Genomic DNA, 17,547 nt, shown 5'->3' with positions numbered 1-17,547 from the left:
CCTCGCCGCCAAGACCTGGAACACTCTCCCCACCATCCTACGACAGACCCAGGACCTGCTGGCCTTCAGAAGACTCCTCAAGACCTGGCTCTTCGACCAGTAGCACCCCCCCACCTCCCCAGCGCCTTGAGACCCTCTTGTGTATGTAGCGCGCTTTACAAATGCAGTGATTGATTGATTGAGTGGTGCCTTCCTCAAGTTGACAGTATGGACCATGGCCTCTCATAAAAGCACAGTGTTCCTGCCCCTTGGTACCTTCTGGCACAATAGTGATACAAATGCCTCCACTACAAAAGTGCAATGCTCCCCTCACAACACTCCACAAACCTGTTATCATGACTCTACAGTCTGAGGGTCCACAATCTCTCCTATAATGAATTCAAAATAGCGTCTCTCGCCAAGTGCACTTCATGGGAGGAGCTGATCAAAAGGGGTGAATATTTAATTAAAAATTCTGATTCAAGAATACTTGACAGAATGTTATTTATACAAATTTCTCCTGTGTCTATATGAAAACGCCTTTCAGTGGCTGAGCTTGACGAGCTTCAAGATGGCCGCATTTTTAAGAGGCTCCAACAGTGCTTCAGCCATATGGCTGTGCTCTACACCTGGGAGCCTGAGATAGACGTGGAAAGCGTTGTATGAAGGCGCACAAGGGCAGTGGCGTCTTTGGCAGGGAAACATACAGAGATGTGTTTTTTTCTTGTGTGCTCCGTTCCCCGCAGTGGACAAAATGGCAGGGCTCGCGGATGTTGTAATGGTGCTCATGAGTGCTAATGTGTTTCTTCAGTTATTTCAGTTTTCATTGGAGATGCACAACAGCACCCCTGGTGAAAGTGGCACTGGGGAATGGAACTCAGAGGCAGAGCGGTGTGGATCCAAGATATGCAGAGAGTAGTGGACAGAGTGGGAGCAAGCGCGGAGACCTGCTTTGACCAAACATTCCTACCCACCACAAAATACAGACAGCATTCCAGGAGCACCGATATAGACATATGGCTCCCTGTCCAGAAAAGATGCCTCTTCAAACTCCTGACAAACGTCTACAAAGCCCTCCACAACTCCAGATACACCTACATCAATCACTGCCTGACACACCACCGACCCACTAGGGAGCTCCGCTCTACCCCCTTACCTTGGCATGCATTCTCCGCATCCGTATGAGCTGCTGCGGAAGTCGTTCCTTCTCCTACCTGGCTACCAAGTCCTGGAACGACCTCCACCTGCAAACCATCCCTTCACTTGAAGACTCACAGAAGAAGCCCAAGACATGGCTTTTTGACCATGGCTCTCAGAACCCCAGTTCCTGGAGACTCCCTGGGGTGACAAGTCACGCAATGCAATACTGATTGTTTGATTGACATGGTGGGAAGATAGTCATCTGAATGATGGGCACAATTTCTTTTTGAGGAGCACAGCAATGTCTGGCTACATGCTGCATTGTGTCCAGATAAGCACTCTTCTGTATATTTTCTGTTAATTGCTAATTCCACAGTTAGAGGGTGTCACCAACAATGCCTTAAAGGGGTAGCACTGTCATCTGAGGCTGGGCAACAGTGGAGTGAAGAATTCAGAGTGACTGTAGCAGTATGGCGTGGTGAACATGGTGCTGTGTGTAGCTGGGTGCAATACACATCCTCGGAGACACAGCTGTTCTACTTGGGTCTTTACCATCATTCTACCCTCCACTGCATCCCAGATTTGTGCACCAACATGGACCTGGGAAGTATTTGGGGCATAAGGTGAAGCATAGATTTGTGTCAACAAACAACTCCTGCTGATGTGCCAATAATCACATAGTTTTAGGGTGAGTGCCGAGGCTGGAAGTTGATCATATTGTACTCTTTGCAGTTACAGTGTGCAAAAAAAAAAACAAAGCTCTAAGGGATGGCCGTTTTGCACTTGCTATTTGTGCAGTCAGGCTCAGGGATTAGTTAGCATGTCTTGCCTCTTAGTGTTAGAGTATTTCTTTGACTTGTAATAGTGCCTTACAGATGGATTGCTGTGATGGGACATTTCTGACTACCATGAACCAACAGAGGCACTAGCGTCAATGTATTGTGTAGAGCAGCTCCATGCTTATTACCTGGCGTGTGATGTGCTCTATGGTGTGATGTGAGGAAGGGGGTGGGGCGGGGCCGGACTGGTAACCGAAAGTGGCTCTGACCAAAGTGTTAAATCCAGTGCGGGCCCCGCCCTCCTCTCGTTTCTCTCTCTACTGTAACTACCCGGGGAAGCTAGAGAATGCCACAGAGGCGCCAGCAGCGGGCGAAGCCTCCCAAAACCGGCCTCCAACGGTTCTAGACCATGGGGAAATGTGAGATGGGATAAACGGCCAGTCATGGCCTTCTTGAATATTGCACTGGCTCTCAATGGACAAGAGGATCAAATTTAAAATCCCAATACCAAGCATTTAAGGCTCTGCATGGGCCGGTCCTCATTACCTGAAGAACCATCTGATCTGGTAAGGTCCACACATAGCAAAATTCTACAAACCCCCAGATTTAAGAATGCTCATTGGGATGGAAGAAGCTTCCCGTTAGGGACGGTCAAAACATGGAACTCGCTCCCAGCCATCATAAAGAATAGTCCAACACTGCTATCCTTCACGAAATCACTAAAAACACCTGGCTCTTTGCCGACTAACATGTCATACTTAGTTCATCGGCAACCTTACTGGATTTTCTGGTATTAGCACGTCGATGCCCATGGCCATTCGTGCGCTTTATAAATGCAAAAAAAAAAAAAAAACTTGTGACTGCTGTCCTTAATAATCTCACTGGACATCCCCAGTCATTGCCATACAGGTTTCTGCTTTACCTGCACCTTCCTTCGTGCTGTGTCTCTTCTTTGTCCTGATTCTTGCAGGAGCTTGTCTGCCAGCTGTAGTTGCATGTCTATGTGACAGATCTACTTGCTTGTCAGCATTGTCCATGTCATTCCCTTTTGTATGTGTAGGTTGGTCAGTCTACCACCTGTGTTTTTTTTGGGCTTTGCCGGTGTATGAGGCTGCAGTGTATGGTTGTGTTCACACAAGAGTGTATATCTGTACGTCTGTATGTGTGCCTGCTTGTGGCCTCTTTTTCAGTGATCTGATGTTTATGTAAAGTATGTTAGTCCCTCCACACAAAAGTAAGCAAGCGACTATGAAAGACCACTCATCCCGACATGATAAATGAAGATTCTGGTGAAGGAGAAGAACTACGGATAACCTGGCGCCAGAGGTATGTATTGACTGAAAGCAACATGGCTAAATGCTGAAAGGTCCTGCTAACTGGTTCAGTGACCCGGAACCCTCATCAATCACACACTTATGATTTAACCTCCCATCACGCTACGGTTTGACAGTCTCCCACCATTATTCACAGCACACCTCCTTCTAAAGCTCAGTTGTCCAACCATGACCCCCACTCTGTCACCTCAATCAGTTTTCTGCTTCTGTTCCCAATCACTGTCCCTCTGCAGCTCCTGCTGCTACACCCAATCACTGTTACTGCTCAAGTCTCCTGCCTGTGGTTTCTATGCACAGCTCCCCTCTATACAGATCTTGTTGTCACCCTCCACCTCCGACTGCAGCAGTACTCGAGCTCCCGGCATCTAACAGCAAAGACTGCAGGCGGCTAGAAAATAATGCTGAAGCATCTTGCAAGTGCAGGATTGGTTTCATGTTTTACTTTCAGTGGTCTGCTATCAAACACGGTGAAAAGCGTTACCTGAATGTTCAGCCTTCCTCGGTGGGCTCCCAGACCATAGCGTTTGACAGTCGAGGCATGGAGCTGGAAGTCACTGATTTTTAATGTTTCCAATCCAAGTGGAGGGCAACCTGCAAAAGGAAATTTGGTCAGTGAAATCAAAAATTCTTGATGTGTCTACCTAAGCACATGAAGACAAGCTGAGAAGCAAAGTGAAGCCATGGTAGCAGGAGGTTAGGACAGGACCCTAGAGAAACCTTGGCTCGTGGGAAAGGAGAGGTACATCTTCGCCCATAGAGGAGATTGCCCAACCACATTCAGATTGGTTGTACGTAATTCTGATGGAAGCGTGGCCTAAAGAAACTCTGAGAATCTTTCTCCACTAATTTGCTTCCTCATGTTGTTCAAAATCTCTCCCAGGAGATCAATGTCATCCTGATGATTGTCCTTCATGTCGAAAAAAGCACTCAAGTCCGTTTTTCAGGACCACGGAGATCCTTGTTTACCTTTAACAAGGGAGAGGGGTATTCCCCGTGCCCCTCTAAGGGCCCTCCCTATTTCTGTCCTTTGTCTCCTTTATGTAGGAGTGGGGTCCACACACCTTCCTCTCATCTCTCCGTCCAGTCTTCATAGCTTCCCTCTCCCTAACCCATTAACAGCGCTTTTCCTCTGTACTCCTCTTACCCACCTGTATACCTGCTCATATTCATTTGTTGCCCTTTCCTCAATTTAGCTCCTCTACGTGAAGGAAACCTGCTCTAGATAAACTTTCTCCTCAAACCTGTTTCCTCAGTTTGTATTTGAAACGAATAGAGCTCCCAGAATTTTGAATCCTTTCTGGTGAATGGCCTTCAAGTCTGAAAAATGCACACAGTTTTTCTTTCTCCTCCTGCCGATCCCCTAATATGTTTTTCACTCCCGTACCATAGTACTGCAACCTCTACCTAAACCCTATTACCGTTACCTCACCTTTTCCCTTTTACTTCTATCTCTTCTGATACCCTAGTACTTATCCCCTCACTTAAACAGTTGTGCCTCTGTTTCTATTCCCTCGTCCACTACACTTGCCTTAAAAGTAGCACATATACCCTATCTGTACCCTATTTTCTCTACTTGATTTATGTACACCCAGGACAAATGCCTCCTTGTAATGCCTTATGCTAGTCTACGTAGTCCTCTAGCAAAAATTAGGAGTAACCCCGCACGATGTGCCGAGGGATATAGAAATCAATAATTAGTCACCGATTTAGGAAATAAAGAACGTAGGGTTCAAATGAATAATGGTACAAAAACAGTCATATTTTATGAAGAGGATGGGCGTGGCATCCAGATATCAGAAAGGCAGTAACACTCCTCAACTCTGCAGGCCTTCCTTGCATTTTGTCAAATATGCTAGTATCACAGTTCCTTTCCACGAGTTAGGACACCTATGTTCACTGGGGAAGTAATTCAGCGTGTTGCATTGTGTTGCCTCTGTCGGAGTGTTGCAAGGCGCTCTTGAGTTTGTGGGCTGGGACTTTTTGAGGCCTATATGTATAGTTTTACCTTCATTTCTTAAATGTTACTTCCTGTAGCTAAATGGGGGGCCAAACGACACCACTTGATTTGATGTTATCGGGGCTAAAGACAACATGATGTCATGTGTAATCGCCTGGATACCCTCACGGGTGATTAGCCCTGCTATGCAAAGCCAGACGGATTGATTAATTTATTGATTGATCCTGTGATTTCAAGGAAGCTGAAAGCACATCTGATGGCACTTCCACTCCCCCCGGAACTTCAGTGAATCGACGTCCATGTTCAGAGGGAGCAGGGAGGAACAATCCACCACCCAACTCTTAGAGTGCCTGAAGCACTGAAGAGTGGTCCACCCAGTGCCCCTCTGTCATCCTGCACCAGCAGCAGCTTGGCTGTGGAGCATCCCACGCCATGGCACACTCACCTCACGGATTGCTACTCGACGGCTGCTCCTTTTATCCGAAAAGAGGCATTAACTGCTGGTGTGGTGTGGTGTGTTGTGACTCAACAGCCTGGAAATTCGTCCTGGGTACCTGTTAGTGAAGAGGTGCCTCAGGGGTCTGTCGAACAGCAGCGGAGGGAGCGCTTCAACCAGAGGCTGCACCTGCAGTTGTAGAGGAGCTGACGCACAACTGGGAGAACCACCCAGAGACTGCACAATGCCATGTGGAGAAGCACTGGCCCTTACAACAGCAAGTACAGTGTATATCCAGGCAGAGCCCAATGGGCACAGCCTGGTGAAACATGTTTTCTTTTTGACATTTACTACGTGGACGGGTGAACCTTACCTACAGGATGGAGGGTATAGACAGCACTGTAAAAGTGGTTGGATGGCCACCTCACAGACTTTTGCATTTCTTAGGCCTGGCTAACTGTTGGGTTGGTGAGCTCAATGCTCACATTGTGATAGTATTACATAACACAGACTTGTCCCTTACTTACATTTGTGCGCTTGATGAAGAGATACAGGTGCTGAGCCCCTGAGTAACTGAGTATTGTTTAGAGATGCAGTGAAGGAAGAAGCCCTCTGGAAAAATCGGGAGTATATAGAATACTGTATACCTGGGAGTAGACCTGACCCTGAAAACCTGGAAGCATTGAAGGATTCAGAGTGAGGAACTGCTGCTCACCCTGATATGGCACTTTAGGAAGGCATCTGTAAGTGTGCCAGGAGGATTACAGTCAATTATGTGTTTGACATGGAGAATAAACCCTCACAGACCAAAACAATTGTGAACTATATTACTGGCCAAAAATGTCAGGTTCCTGAGCCCTCACAGCCTGATTCACGTTGGCCAAGGATGACCAATGCATCTTTGGCAGCAGATTTCCAAAGGAAATGAAAGACTCCAGATCTGTGCCTGAAATAACAATTGACTCTTTCTCCTTGGGACAATCACTGAAAAGCTTTCAGAAATCAAGACGACCTTAAGCTGCAGGAATCTATATCATTTTAAAATCAAGAGTTGCAGACGCTGGGAGGAGGTATTAATGAAACAACCTCTATTTATGGAGAGAGCCAAAGGATTCTCCATTGATCTCTCTTTAGCGCTGAGGCCTAAATGTCTGTCTACATTGTTTTCCTATGAGAGATAACATTGGATACTTGTGCAGTCGCGAGTCCTGAAGACAGTGATTATAGCTCTCTTTTTGATTTACTGATAAAGAGATGCTCTCCTGCAATTGACAAGGAAGGGACTGACTGCACAATAAAGAAAGGCATGGTGATGTGGTTGTTACTGTGCTACACACAGCAGATATAGCATTTGCATGAGCCATTTGAAGATGTATAGGTAATCACAGGGAGAACCATCTCCCCTTTGGGGTCCCTTGTTTTGTGTGGTGAGTGACTGGGGTTGGTTGTGTGCTGTGTTCTGCAACTGTTTTGTATCTATTTGGTTTTGTGTGTTTTGGGGGAGCAGGGTTATCATCTGCTCTGCAACTGAATGAATGGTGTTTTCTCAAGCCATTCATCTACACTTTGACCAAGGTTTGTAGTGGGTCTGGGAAGAGTGTGTACTGTGGGTTGGGCACTTCCTTGATCTATATCTGGTTTGGATGCTGAATTGAATATATCTGTTTGAGGAGTGAGTAGGATTTGATTCCAGGTCCAATGATTTGCTGTGGTGGTGTTGGGGTTGTATGTGATAAAAGTACGTTGGGAATATACTCTCTACACCAATTCCTTCCATACTGTTCTCGAGTTCTCGAATGGCAAGACCTATTAAGCTTATGTTATGGAATGCGCACAACCTGAATTCTTGTACTACAAGATATAGGGCATTTTAATTTTTGAAACTTCATGGAATGGTATAGCGTTACTGCAGAAAGCAGAGCTCAAACAACAGGAGCATGCCTTTTTGGAAAAGTGAAGGTGATACTTATGCTCATTATTGCTCTCCTCTTACTATAGAGGAATAGCTATGTGGGTTAATAATGATTTCCCATTAAAGTATCCGTAGTGCATCATAGTCTGTGGGACACTAGATGATAGGCGTGCATCCTTGTTGAATGTGGATTGCGGATTATTGTAGATACTACTTTTTCAAAGGGTTGGTGAAGAAGCCAAAACCCATGTGGTATCGGCCAGAGATTTTAATCATGTACAAACAGAAACAATTGTTAGATATCCCCTAAAATGAGGCCTCAACATAGACTGTGATTACACCTTGTCAATATAATGGACAGACTAAATATGGTAAATATTTGGAGAGAACATATCATTGGGTATTCATTTTTATTCATGTATTTATTCAGTATTTTTATATAACCCATAAAGTGCCCTGTCACTGTGTTTTTCCGATGAGAGGAGACACATGCTAACAGAGGAAAAAAAAGAGATTGTTGATGATGATGAATTTATAAAGCGCGACAAATACCTTGGGGTGTCTAGGGCTGCCCTTAACACAAACTGATCCGACCAGACTGAGCATGAAAATTATGCCCTAAAAACAGGTTTTTAAGCCCTTTCTAAAGTTTAGCAGACTAGTCTCTTTTTTAAACAAGGTTGGCAAGGAGTTCCACAGTTTAGTAGTTGTAGCAGTGAAACTCTTGCCTCCACCCCCCCAACCTGGCCCTTCTAACTCTAGGAACAATTAGGAAATAGGTATCATAAAAATAGGGTGAGGGTGCCAATCTGAGGGCAAGAGAGACAATGAAGACCTAATGCTCAGAAGGGTTGCGGGATACAAAAGATCAGTAGACTGAGCTAGGACATGTATATGCGGAAAGAGTTGCAGTCGTATTCAAACAATAACCTGCAGTATAGATACAAATGAAAACTGTCACTCAGATGTTAAGCAGGACATTTGTGAGGAAACAATTTTTGAGGAAAAAGTCTTTGGGTGTTTCTTGAAAGCTGGATTTGAGGGATTGGTCTGGATGCTGGGGGTGGGATGGTAGTGATTTACAAATTCCTGGTGCACAGCCTGAGAGAATTGATTCAAAGTGCACATTTTTGGAAGGTAGGGATTTCAAGAAAAAGAATTTCAGCGCTCTCAATTTGATATGTGCTGTCACAGACCGTCAGTTTGTTCCCAAGTATTGTGAATGATCCGCATGTATGATCTTAAAAATAAAACCCAGCATTTTGTACCTGGAGCTGTCCTTGATAGGGAGCCAATTAGGAGTTGACAAAATAGGAGAGATGAAGTCGAAACAACCAGATCCTGTGGGAAGGTAAGCAGCAACATTCAGAGGCTTTAAGGGAGGATAAGTGAATTTTAGAGATGGCAGGAATAATGGCGTTCTTGCAGTCAAGTCTAAATAGAACCATGCTTTGGATGACTCCTTTAAAGTCTTCTCAGGAAGGAAGGGTTTGATTCCACAAAGAGTTTAAGTTAGTCATTGGCATTTTTGACAGCACGATTATTGTCGTCAATGAAGTTCAGTTGGCTGTCCCAAGTAAAGCCAAGAAATCTGGCATTCTCAGCAATCAAGGAGGAGAAATCAGAATTCGTAATCGAACATAGCAATTTGTGGATGGGCAAGAAAAGAGACTGTGGCGAAAAGAGAAGGAACTCGGTTTTGTAAGGATTGAGTTTGAGATGGTACAAAGTGGTCCAGACCAGGGTTTGATTTTGTCAAGGGTTTTGTCCGAGTGCGATATGTCCGCAGAGGAAGAAACTTTTATGTAGAGCTGGGTGTTCATCAGTATATTGGTGGTAGGCCACATCAGATTCCTTAAGAAGTGCACCTTTTGTCTTTAGGTATAAATTAAACAGAGTAGGGGCTAACATTGATCCTTGTGGGGTACCTTGTAGAACAGCTACAGAATAGGACAAAGGATGCTCTAGGTAGAAGTGAACCAATTTTGCACTGATACTTCAAAACCAGCAGCGGCCGGTGCAGATAAGCACGGTGAGACAGGGGGTGCCAACAGACGACGGAATAGGATTTATTTATTTATTTTATTTTCCCTATTCCGTCGTCTGTTGACATTCCCCCCCCCCACCCTCCCACACCGCCCACTGCACTTACCTGCACCGGCCGCTGCTGTTCAAAACCCATATGGTCTTTAAGAGTTTTAATGAAGGTTTTGTGGTTGACAGTGAAGAAGGCCGCTGAAAGATTGAGGAGAATGAGGAGGCTTGAGTCCCCATTGTCCGGGATTCTGAGTGCAACATTAGAAATTTGCAAAATAGCTGTCTCTGTACTACGACCAGACCAGGCCTGAAACCAGATTGCAACTTGTCCAGCAAAATGTTTTCTTTTATTAACTGGTTAAGTTGAACACTGAGACAGCTTTCAAGCAATTTGGATGAGATAGGACAGTAATTGTTTAGGTATTTGGGATCATCTTGTTTTTGTTTTTTAGAAGTGTGGCGAGCTGGGATCATCTTTAGTTTGTTTTTTGGAAGTGGGGAGAGTCGATCAATTTTCAAGCAGTGGTTAAAAACTCCCCGGTGCAGAGACATGGTAAAGAGGCTAATCCAATACGCATTTCTTTAGACATACATGTAGGGATTGAGTCAAGGAAGCGGTTAGAGGGCTTTAGTTTGGTAATAAGGTTATGTAGCTCAGGCTGACAAATATCTCAGAAGGTAGCCCAATTGTTGGGTGCATTGATGTTTAGGGTGCTATAGAGCTAGGTTCAGGTCATGAGAATCAAGGCTTCAATAGTTTTGATCTTGGTGTCAAAGAAGTCTCGAAATCTGTAACTCTTTTTGTCATGATCAGGAATAATAAGGCACCCTAGGAGCTTAGGTGCTGCTTTCACAACTTCAAAGAGGGTTTTGGGTTTATTTTTGGCTTAATCAATCTGGGACTTGAGGGGGATTTGGATTTAAACATTGTTTTTTTGTATGCGTGTATGGAGATGCAGAGGAGTTCAAGAATCAGCGTAGAGGGGTTTTGGCGCCCGGAGCGCTCAATGAGCTTGAGGCACTGTCTCTCTTCACTAAGGCGCACCAATAATGTGCGGTCTTGGTACACGATTACTTCTCTTTGAGGGACGCTGCGTCATGTACGATTGCAGTAAGTGTATTGTTGATGACATTGGTTGCAGAGTTCGTCTCTTAGTGTGCACGCGGGTGAGATAGTATGAGAGCCTTGCAGAAGTCAAGCATTTCAAGGTTAATGTTACTAGTGTTACTGATCAGGGTTTTTTGACTTTTAGGTTGAATGACTGTTATAGATTTGTTATATTAAAGAATTTGTAAAGTGCATGGCTGCCCCATCAACAAGCCGTCCCATCACTGGCATCAAGAGAAACAGATGCAGAAAAAAAGACAAACAGAAAGGGCGTCAAGAGCGTTGAACAGAGAACAACCAGGTCTTCAGTACTTTCCTGAAGGACCAATGGTTCTGAATGATCCTAATGGATAAGGGAAATGTGTTCGAAAGAGCAGGTGCTCTAGAACGGAAAGTCTGGCCTCCTGCTCTAGCTCTTTTGACATGTGGAACACAGGCCAAATTAAGGTTAGTTAAATGCAAGGCCCAAGGGGGTATACACGGAAGAAGGAGATTGAGCAGAATGGGGGGCACCTGGGAAGCACTCTTTTCGAGCAATGCACAGGACCTTCAAGTGGACATGCTTGTCAACAGGGAGCCAATGCAAATGCGGATGAGGCTAGAGACCATGCAGAACTTTGGGCCAGCTGGAGTCTTCTAATCACCCTCTTATTGGATCCTAAATATAGGATATTGCAATAGTCTAACGTAGAGTGAATGGCTGACTGAATAATATCCTGTCTAGTGTGGGAATCAAAGAATCCAAGAATAGGTTTGAGCCCACGCAGAAGCCCAAAGAACCTGCCCACCACCGATTTCGCCTTATCTTCAAAAGCCAGACCATTGTACACCCAGACTCCTAGATTTTTCACCACCATCTTGGGCTGCGGAGGGAGCTCTAAATAAGGGGACTGCCAGTGGTCACCCCAGCACTGGATATCTTTTCCCAGAAGAAGGATTTCAGATTTGCTTGAATTCAGTTGCAAGCAATTGCCCACCATCCACTTTGCAGCAGCCACCATGCCACTCTGGAATTTAAACAAATCCAAGTTGGGACTGTTGGTGAAGGAAATTACTAGCTGGGTGACATCAGCATAGGACACCAGTGTGAACCCCTGGGCTTTAACAACCTGAGACAATGGTTGAATATAAATGTTGAACAGAGTGGGACTTAGAGAGGAGCCCTGGGGAACGCCATGGTGCAGGGCATGAGAATAGGAACTATACAGAGGGGAAACAACCTGGAAAGAATAATCAGAGAGCAAGGAGGAAAACTAGGTTTACACAGTCCCTCCTATAACAATCACCTGTAAGCACTGGAGAAGGATATTATGAGACACAGTATTGAATAAGGCACTTAAGTTAAGCAAGATCAAAATAGAAGATCTGGCTTAATCTAAAGCGCCGCAGAGATACTCTGTGACAGCAAGGAGAACTGACTCGGTTCTGTGTCGTGGTTTAAATCCATTCTGTGAAATATCTAGAATTTGGTTTTCCTCCCAAAATTTTGTTAAGATGGTATTAATATGTGTCTCCGTAACTTTGGCAGGAAATGGCAATAAGGTGATAGGACAAATGTTTTCTGGTTGGGAAGCATCCAAAGCAGGTTTTTTTCAGGAGGGGAAAACGTTGGCATGTTTCCAAGAAACCAGTACAAATGCCGATGCCAAGGAAAGATTGATCAGCTCAAGACAAGATGGAAGACGGTAGTCCTGAAGTTTATGAAATAAATCTGGCTTAAGAGGATCAGCTGGTGAGCACGATCTGATCTTGTTACAAAGAATCTGTAGCTCTTCAGAAACAGCTGAGGAAGAAGGTTAAGGTGAGGCAAGGAATCACAAGTTCGACCCTCTAAACTAAGATGAGTAGTATTAAGGGTGAATTTAGAGTAGATGTGCTCCTTACATAGGTCATTAGAAGCTACACTGGACTCCGTCGCAGATGCAGATTTCATAAGACCATTAAAAAGGAGAAGATAACTTTTGCAGAATTACTACTGTTCTTTATTTAATTTGCAAAGTACTCAGCCCTAGATTTCTCAATCAGTTTAGGGTATGCCTTAATAGCTGCTTTATATTGCATATCCAAGTACATTAAAGGACCTTGCAGTTCTTCCTGGCTGAAATCAAGGTTTCTAAACCAAGCACTGGCATGCTTTTTCTTGCAACAGTTCGCCTGACAGGGATGCACATGTCTAGAGCATGACTAAGCCAATCATGGAAGATCCTATTCGCTTCCTCAACATTATAGGTTAAGAGCGGGCGCTGCATTTGGAGAAATCAAAAAATGTGTAGGGCTCGAGCTTGTGCCAAGGGCAAGAACAATTCAAAAGGAACTTTATAGTGATCAGACCATTCAACAGAATGGGGTCAGAGATGTGAATGTGATCTCTCCCTGCAATGATCAGGTCTAGAGCAGTGAGTGGGCTTCAGGGAATGGTGTTTCAACTTGTTGTCCATAATGAAGGGGGTGAGAGTATGGAATGAAATATCATTGGATTTGCCCCAATGGGGGTAGTAGTGTCCTAGGAGAACACGATAATCGTTGGATAAGAAGAGTCATTAGTTGGTAAAGTTGATGAAATGTTCAGCAAAACCCCCTAGTGCATGATAGATAATTGTGAGTTTAATGGGTTTGGCATTTGAGGACATAGGATTCAATTTATATGTTGGAGGGAAGGAAACACTGTTGCTGCTGCAATGGAGTTCCCACCAACATAGTGGTCTACCTACCTAATTTAATTATGGTAGGCCTTCAGTTTGGTCAAGGTGGATATTACTCTGTTTTGGATAAGCGGGCGTGTAGCCATTTCTTTACTGTCTTTCACCGCCAGGAAAAACCTAGCATTGAGGGACAGTAAAATTATAATAATTCTCCCCTGCCATGTGAAAAGACTCCCATGGCGGCTGAAACATTACTTTTTGTATTTACAAAAAGAAAATCCCATTTCGAGATGTTCTTTTTGTAAAGAAAAAAAAATACTCTGTGATACAGGGTTGCGTCCTGCTGATACAGCTCCAAGCACAGAGTCAAATGCATAGGGGAAGAGGGATTTGACTGGAGGCAAGTTTGCTGTGGTCATTTCAGCAGCAAATGAGGGAGAAAGAGAGAATCAGTATGTTGAGAGACTGCAGACAGAACTGGAGTCAGGGAGGAAGTAGTTGGGGGTGGAGAGTTGTGGTTGAAGTCAGGGGAGGAAGTGGAATAATTTTAGTTTACTGTCAGATGCTTGGATCATGTTCTTGCTATTGTTGTAGATGAAGATCTGGAGGTGAGCCTTTATGGTGACAAAGGGGACAGAGGTACATTTGTGACCATAGGGTATGTTGAAGGTGTGATTGATGTTTAAATACTGTTTGATGGTAGGTTTTGAGATTCAAGTGTGTCATTGAAAAATAGATTTATTTTCAGCCGTCCATTTTTCAGACCATGGTACTGGTCAATGAACATTTCTGAGGGATCACGAAGGATCAAGAATCTTGTGTCTGACGGTTTTGGCTGCATTCATAGATAAGTTAGGAGCCTATATGAAGATCTGGATTTAAAAAAGGCCTTGGGGATGTTGAGGACCATGGTTAGGGGACAGAGACAGAACTTTAAGAGACAGAATGGAGAGATTATCCGAGTGCCTGCAGAGGTCATTGAGCAGTCAGGAGGTTGGAAGGGATGGGGCACAGGGGGGAGCTGGTGTTCAAGAGAAGAGGTTGTATCCAGGGGAAGTGACTGGGAACATGGTAGAGTACATAAGATATTAGATAGACGTAGCACTGGAGAGAATAGGGCCAACTACCAAAAAACACACAATATTGTCTGGGGGAGAGATATAATATATATAGGGGACTAGGAAACAGGTCAAGAAGGAGATGGTTAATTCAAAAGGAGCTGTTAGATCTGGGGGTCTCTAGTTGGCAGAGGTAGGTACCACTGTCCAAATAAGGACCTTTGCTTCTAGTCAGGGTAAGGGGCATACACTCTTTAGATAACCCCTGCTCACCCCCTTGGTAGCTTGGCACGAGCAGACAGGCTTATCAAAGGCAATGTGTAAAGTATTTGTACCAACACTCACAGTAACACAGTGAAAACACCACAAATGGACTCCACACCAGTTTAGAAAAATAAAGGTATTTAATCTAAACTAAACAAGACCAAAACGACAAAAATCCAACATACACAGTTCAAGAATATGATTTTTAAAGAGTTCTAGGGTTTGCGTCAAAATAATCCACAGTACCTGTAGATGCGACAAAAGTTCCAAATGGAAGCTGCAGCGTTGAAAAACAAGCGATGCGTCACTCCTGAGACCATGGGGAGGCGATGCGACAGCCCCGCTGCACGCAGCTGGCGTGTTGCAACGAATCCGGTCTGAATGGGGAGGCAATACCTTGTATGGATTCCGGTGCACAGGTTCGGTAGGAAGCTTCTTGCACAAGCACGATGCGACGATCTTCGGGGCGGCGACGATCTCAGGTGCGGCCGCGATCTCAGGTGCGGTGGCGATGCGCGGCGCAGCGTCGATCTTCTCCTCTCGCGGCCCCTCGATGCGATGGCTCTGCGATGATGTTCGCAGCAACGTGATGCGGTTCGGAAGCAAGCGGTGTGACGATCTCACCCAGCGACGACAGGCTCTGCGACGATACTCGCAGCGACAGGAATCTTCCCGCACTGGGGCGATGCGCTCCGCAAGCGAACGATGCGTCGGTTCTTGAAGCGGCAACAGGCACTGCGACGATCTTCACGGCAACGGGAATTCTCTTGCACTGCTGTCGGTGCGCTCCGCAAGCGAGCGATGCATGAACATTGCAGATCTTCTTTTCTAGCTCCCCAAACGGCAGGCACACCTTCCAGAGGACCCACAATTGGATCAAGCGCTCTAGGAAGGGCAGAACTCACTCAGCAGAGTTCAGGGGGGAAGCTGGGGGTGAAGTCCTTTTGTTCCTTGGACTTCTTAACAGGAGGCCAGCTCTCCTCAGGCCCTTGGAGATCTCTTCAAGCAAGGGGACACAGCAACAGCAAAGTCCTTCCCCTCTCCTTGGCAGCAAAGCAACTGCAGGTCAGCCCACAAACACACAACAGGACTGTCCTTCCTCTTCTGTCTTCCAGCTTTCTCCTTGACAGAGGTTCCTTCTTGATTCCAGGATGATCTAAAGTTCTGGGGTCTGGGTTCCAGTATTTATACCAATATTCTCTTTGTTCTCTGAAGGCTGAGAAGCCTTTGCATAGTCAGAACCAGTTCTGGTGAGTCCTGGAGCACTCAATTTCAATTTCAAATCAGCTTTATTCGGTGCAATTCAAGTCACCATAAAAGCAAAATATGTTTTTAAAAAACATACATACAACTACATTAACATTTTTAGTTCATCCCTATAAAAAAAACTAACGGATTAAAATACATTTATAATGTCTTCACAGACCGTAGGATGCTCATTTAGTATACATGAACGGCTAAGAACCACAAGTCATTATCAGATAAACGTGAACTGCTACACTCTGTCCTACAGATTACATTATTAATAGGTAAAAATATATAACAATTCCTAAAGTGCTAGTGCCATATCTTTAGAAAGATAATTAAATACCATACAACAGCATATAAGACAGTATTAACTAGATTCAATTAAATTCATTTACAGGATAAAACAATTTAGTTTGATAACTTCAGCCCTAATTTGACCCTGGCTGTCCTCTGGTGTTTCTCATTCTAAATGCAACTGTTAAAAAGATTGTTATGCATGCCAAGGTCAATGAATCTTCAGCCCTTTGTAAGTATAATAAAGCAGCCTTAGCTTGTCTAAATTTACCATTTTTTAATAGTCTTACAAGGTAACGACGCCTGGGAAAAGAATAAAAAGCACTCTGTTTACAGGACTCCTTCTTTCCTTTGACAGTGTAGGCCAGGGCCATCAGACGCACCATAGGAGGTGGAGTCAGCATTGTGGAGGGAAAGCACAGCCCTATTCAGGTCCCGGGTGCAACTCCTCCCACCCATCTACATGGAGATCTCTCTATTCAGCCCTGTGCTGACTCACCCTGTCTCCGGGAATTCCCCAGCCTCCTGGTATTCCCCAGCCCCTGTCACTCAAACTCCAGACAAGGAATACACAGCCTAGCAGAGGCAGGCTTGGACAGTTAAGCAAGAAAATACCTACTTTCTAAAAGTGGTATTTTCAAACACAGAATGTTAAAACCAACTTCACTAAAATATGTATTGTATCATTCTGAGTTCAGGCATACTAAACTCGAATTTCTACCATGTTCCCTGAGTCAGTTAGGATTATAAAATGTAATAATCAAACTGCCCATTCTGGCCTATAGAGAAAAGGTAGCCTTGCAATAGTGAAAAACGAAAATGGCTGTAATTCACTATTAGAACATGCCACACACACCAGGGCATGTCCTACCTTATACTTACAATGCACCCTGCCCTTGGACCTACCATAGGGGTGTCTGATAAGTAGAAGAGGGAAGGTTTAGGGACTGGCAAGTGGGTGCACTTGGTCAGTCAGCATGGCAGTCAAAGACTGCACACAGGTTCTGCAATGGCAGACCTGAGACAAACTTTTAAAAGCTGCTTCTGTGGGTGGCACAACCAGTGCTGCAAGCCCACCAGCAGCATTTCACTTACAAGCCCCGGGCACACATGGTGCACTGTACTAGGGTTTGACAGGTAAATCAAATAACCCAATCATGGATAACCAATCGTAGTAACAATTTATACAGAGAGCATATGCACTTTAGCACTGATCAGCAGTGGTAAAGTGCCCAGAGTCCTATAGCCAACAACCACGGGTCAGGAAAAATAAAGGAGGAAGAAGCAAAAAGTTTGGGGATAACCCTGCAAAAAGGGCCATTTCCAACAGGAGCTTTATTTAAGTCTATGATTCTTATA

General features: G+C 44.7%; 1 protein-coding gene across 1 annotated transcript in view; it reads right to left on the bottom strand.

The window, feature by feature from the left end:
* The window catches only part of CPXM2 (carboxypeptidase X, M14 family member 2), a 381,585-nt gene that overhangs the window by 256,557 nt on the left and 107,481 nt on the right, over nt 1-17,547 (bottom strand). The window contains exon 3 of the mRNA XM_085601678.1: nt 3,714-3,823. Within this exon, the coding sequence (XP_085457804.1) occupies nt 3,714-3,823 (110 nt within the window). The remainder of the gene's footprint in view (nt 1-3,713; nt 3,824-17,547) is intronic.

The sequence above is a fragment of the Triturus cristatus genome, chromosome 1_2 (assembly GCF_964204655.1).
Source record: "Triturus cristatus chromosome 1_2, aTriCri1.1, whole genome shotgun sequence".
Lineage (NCBI taxonomy): Eukaryota > Metazoa > Chordata > Amphibia > Caudata > Salamandridae > Triturus > Triturus cristatus.
The sequence above is the reverse complement of the archived record's forward strand: the minus strand, read 5'-3'. Positions and strand labels throughout refer to the sequence as shown.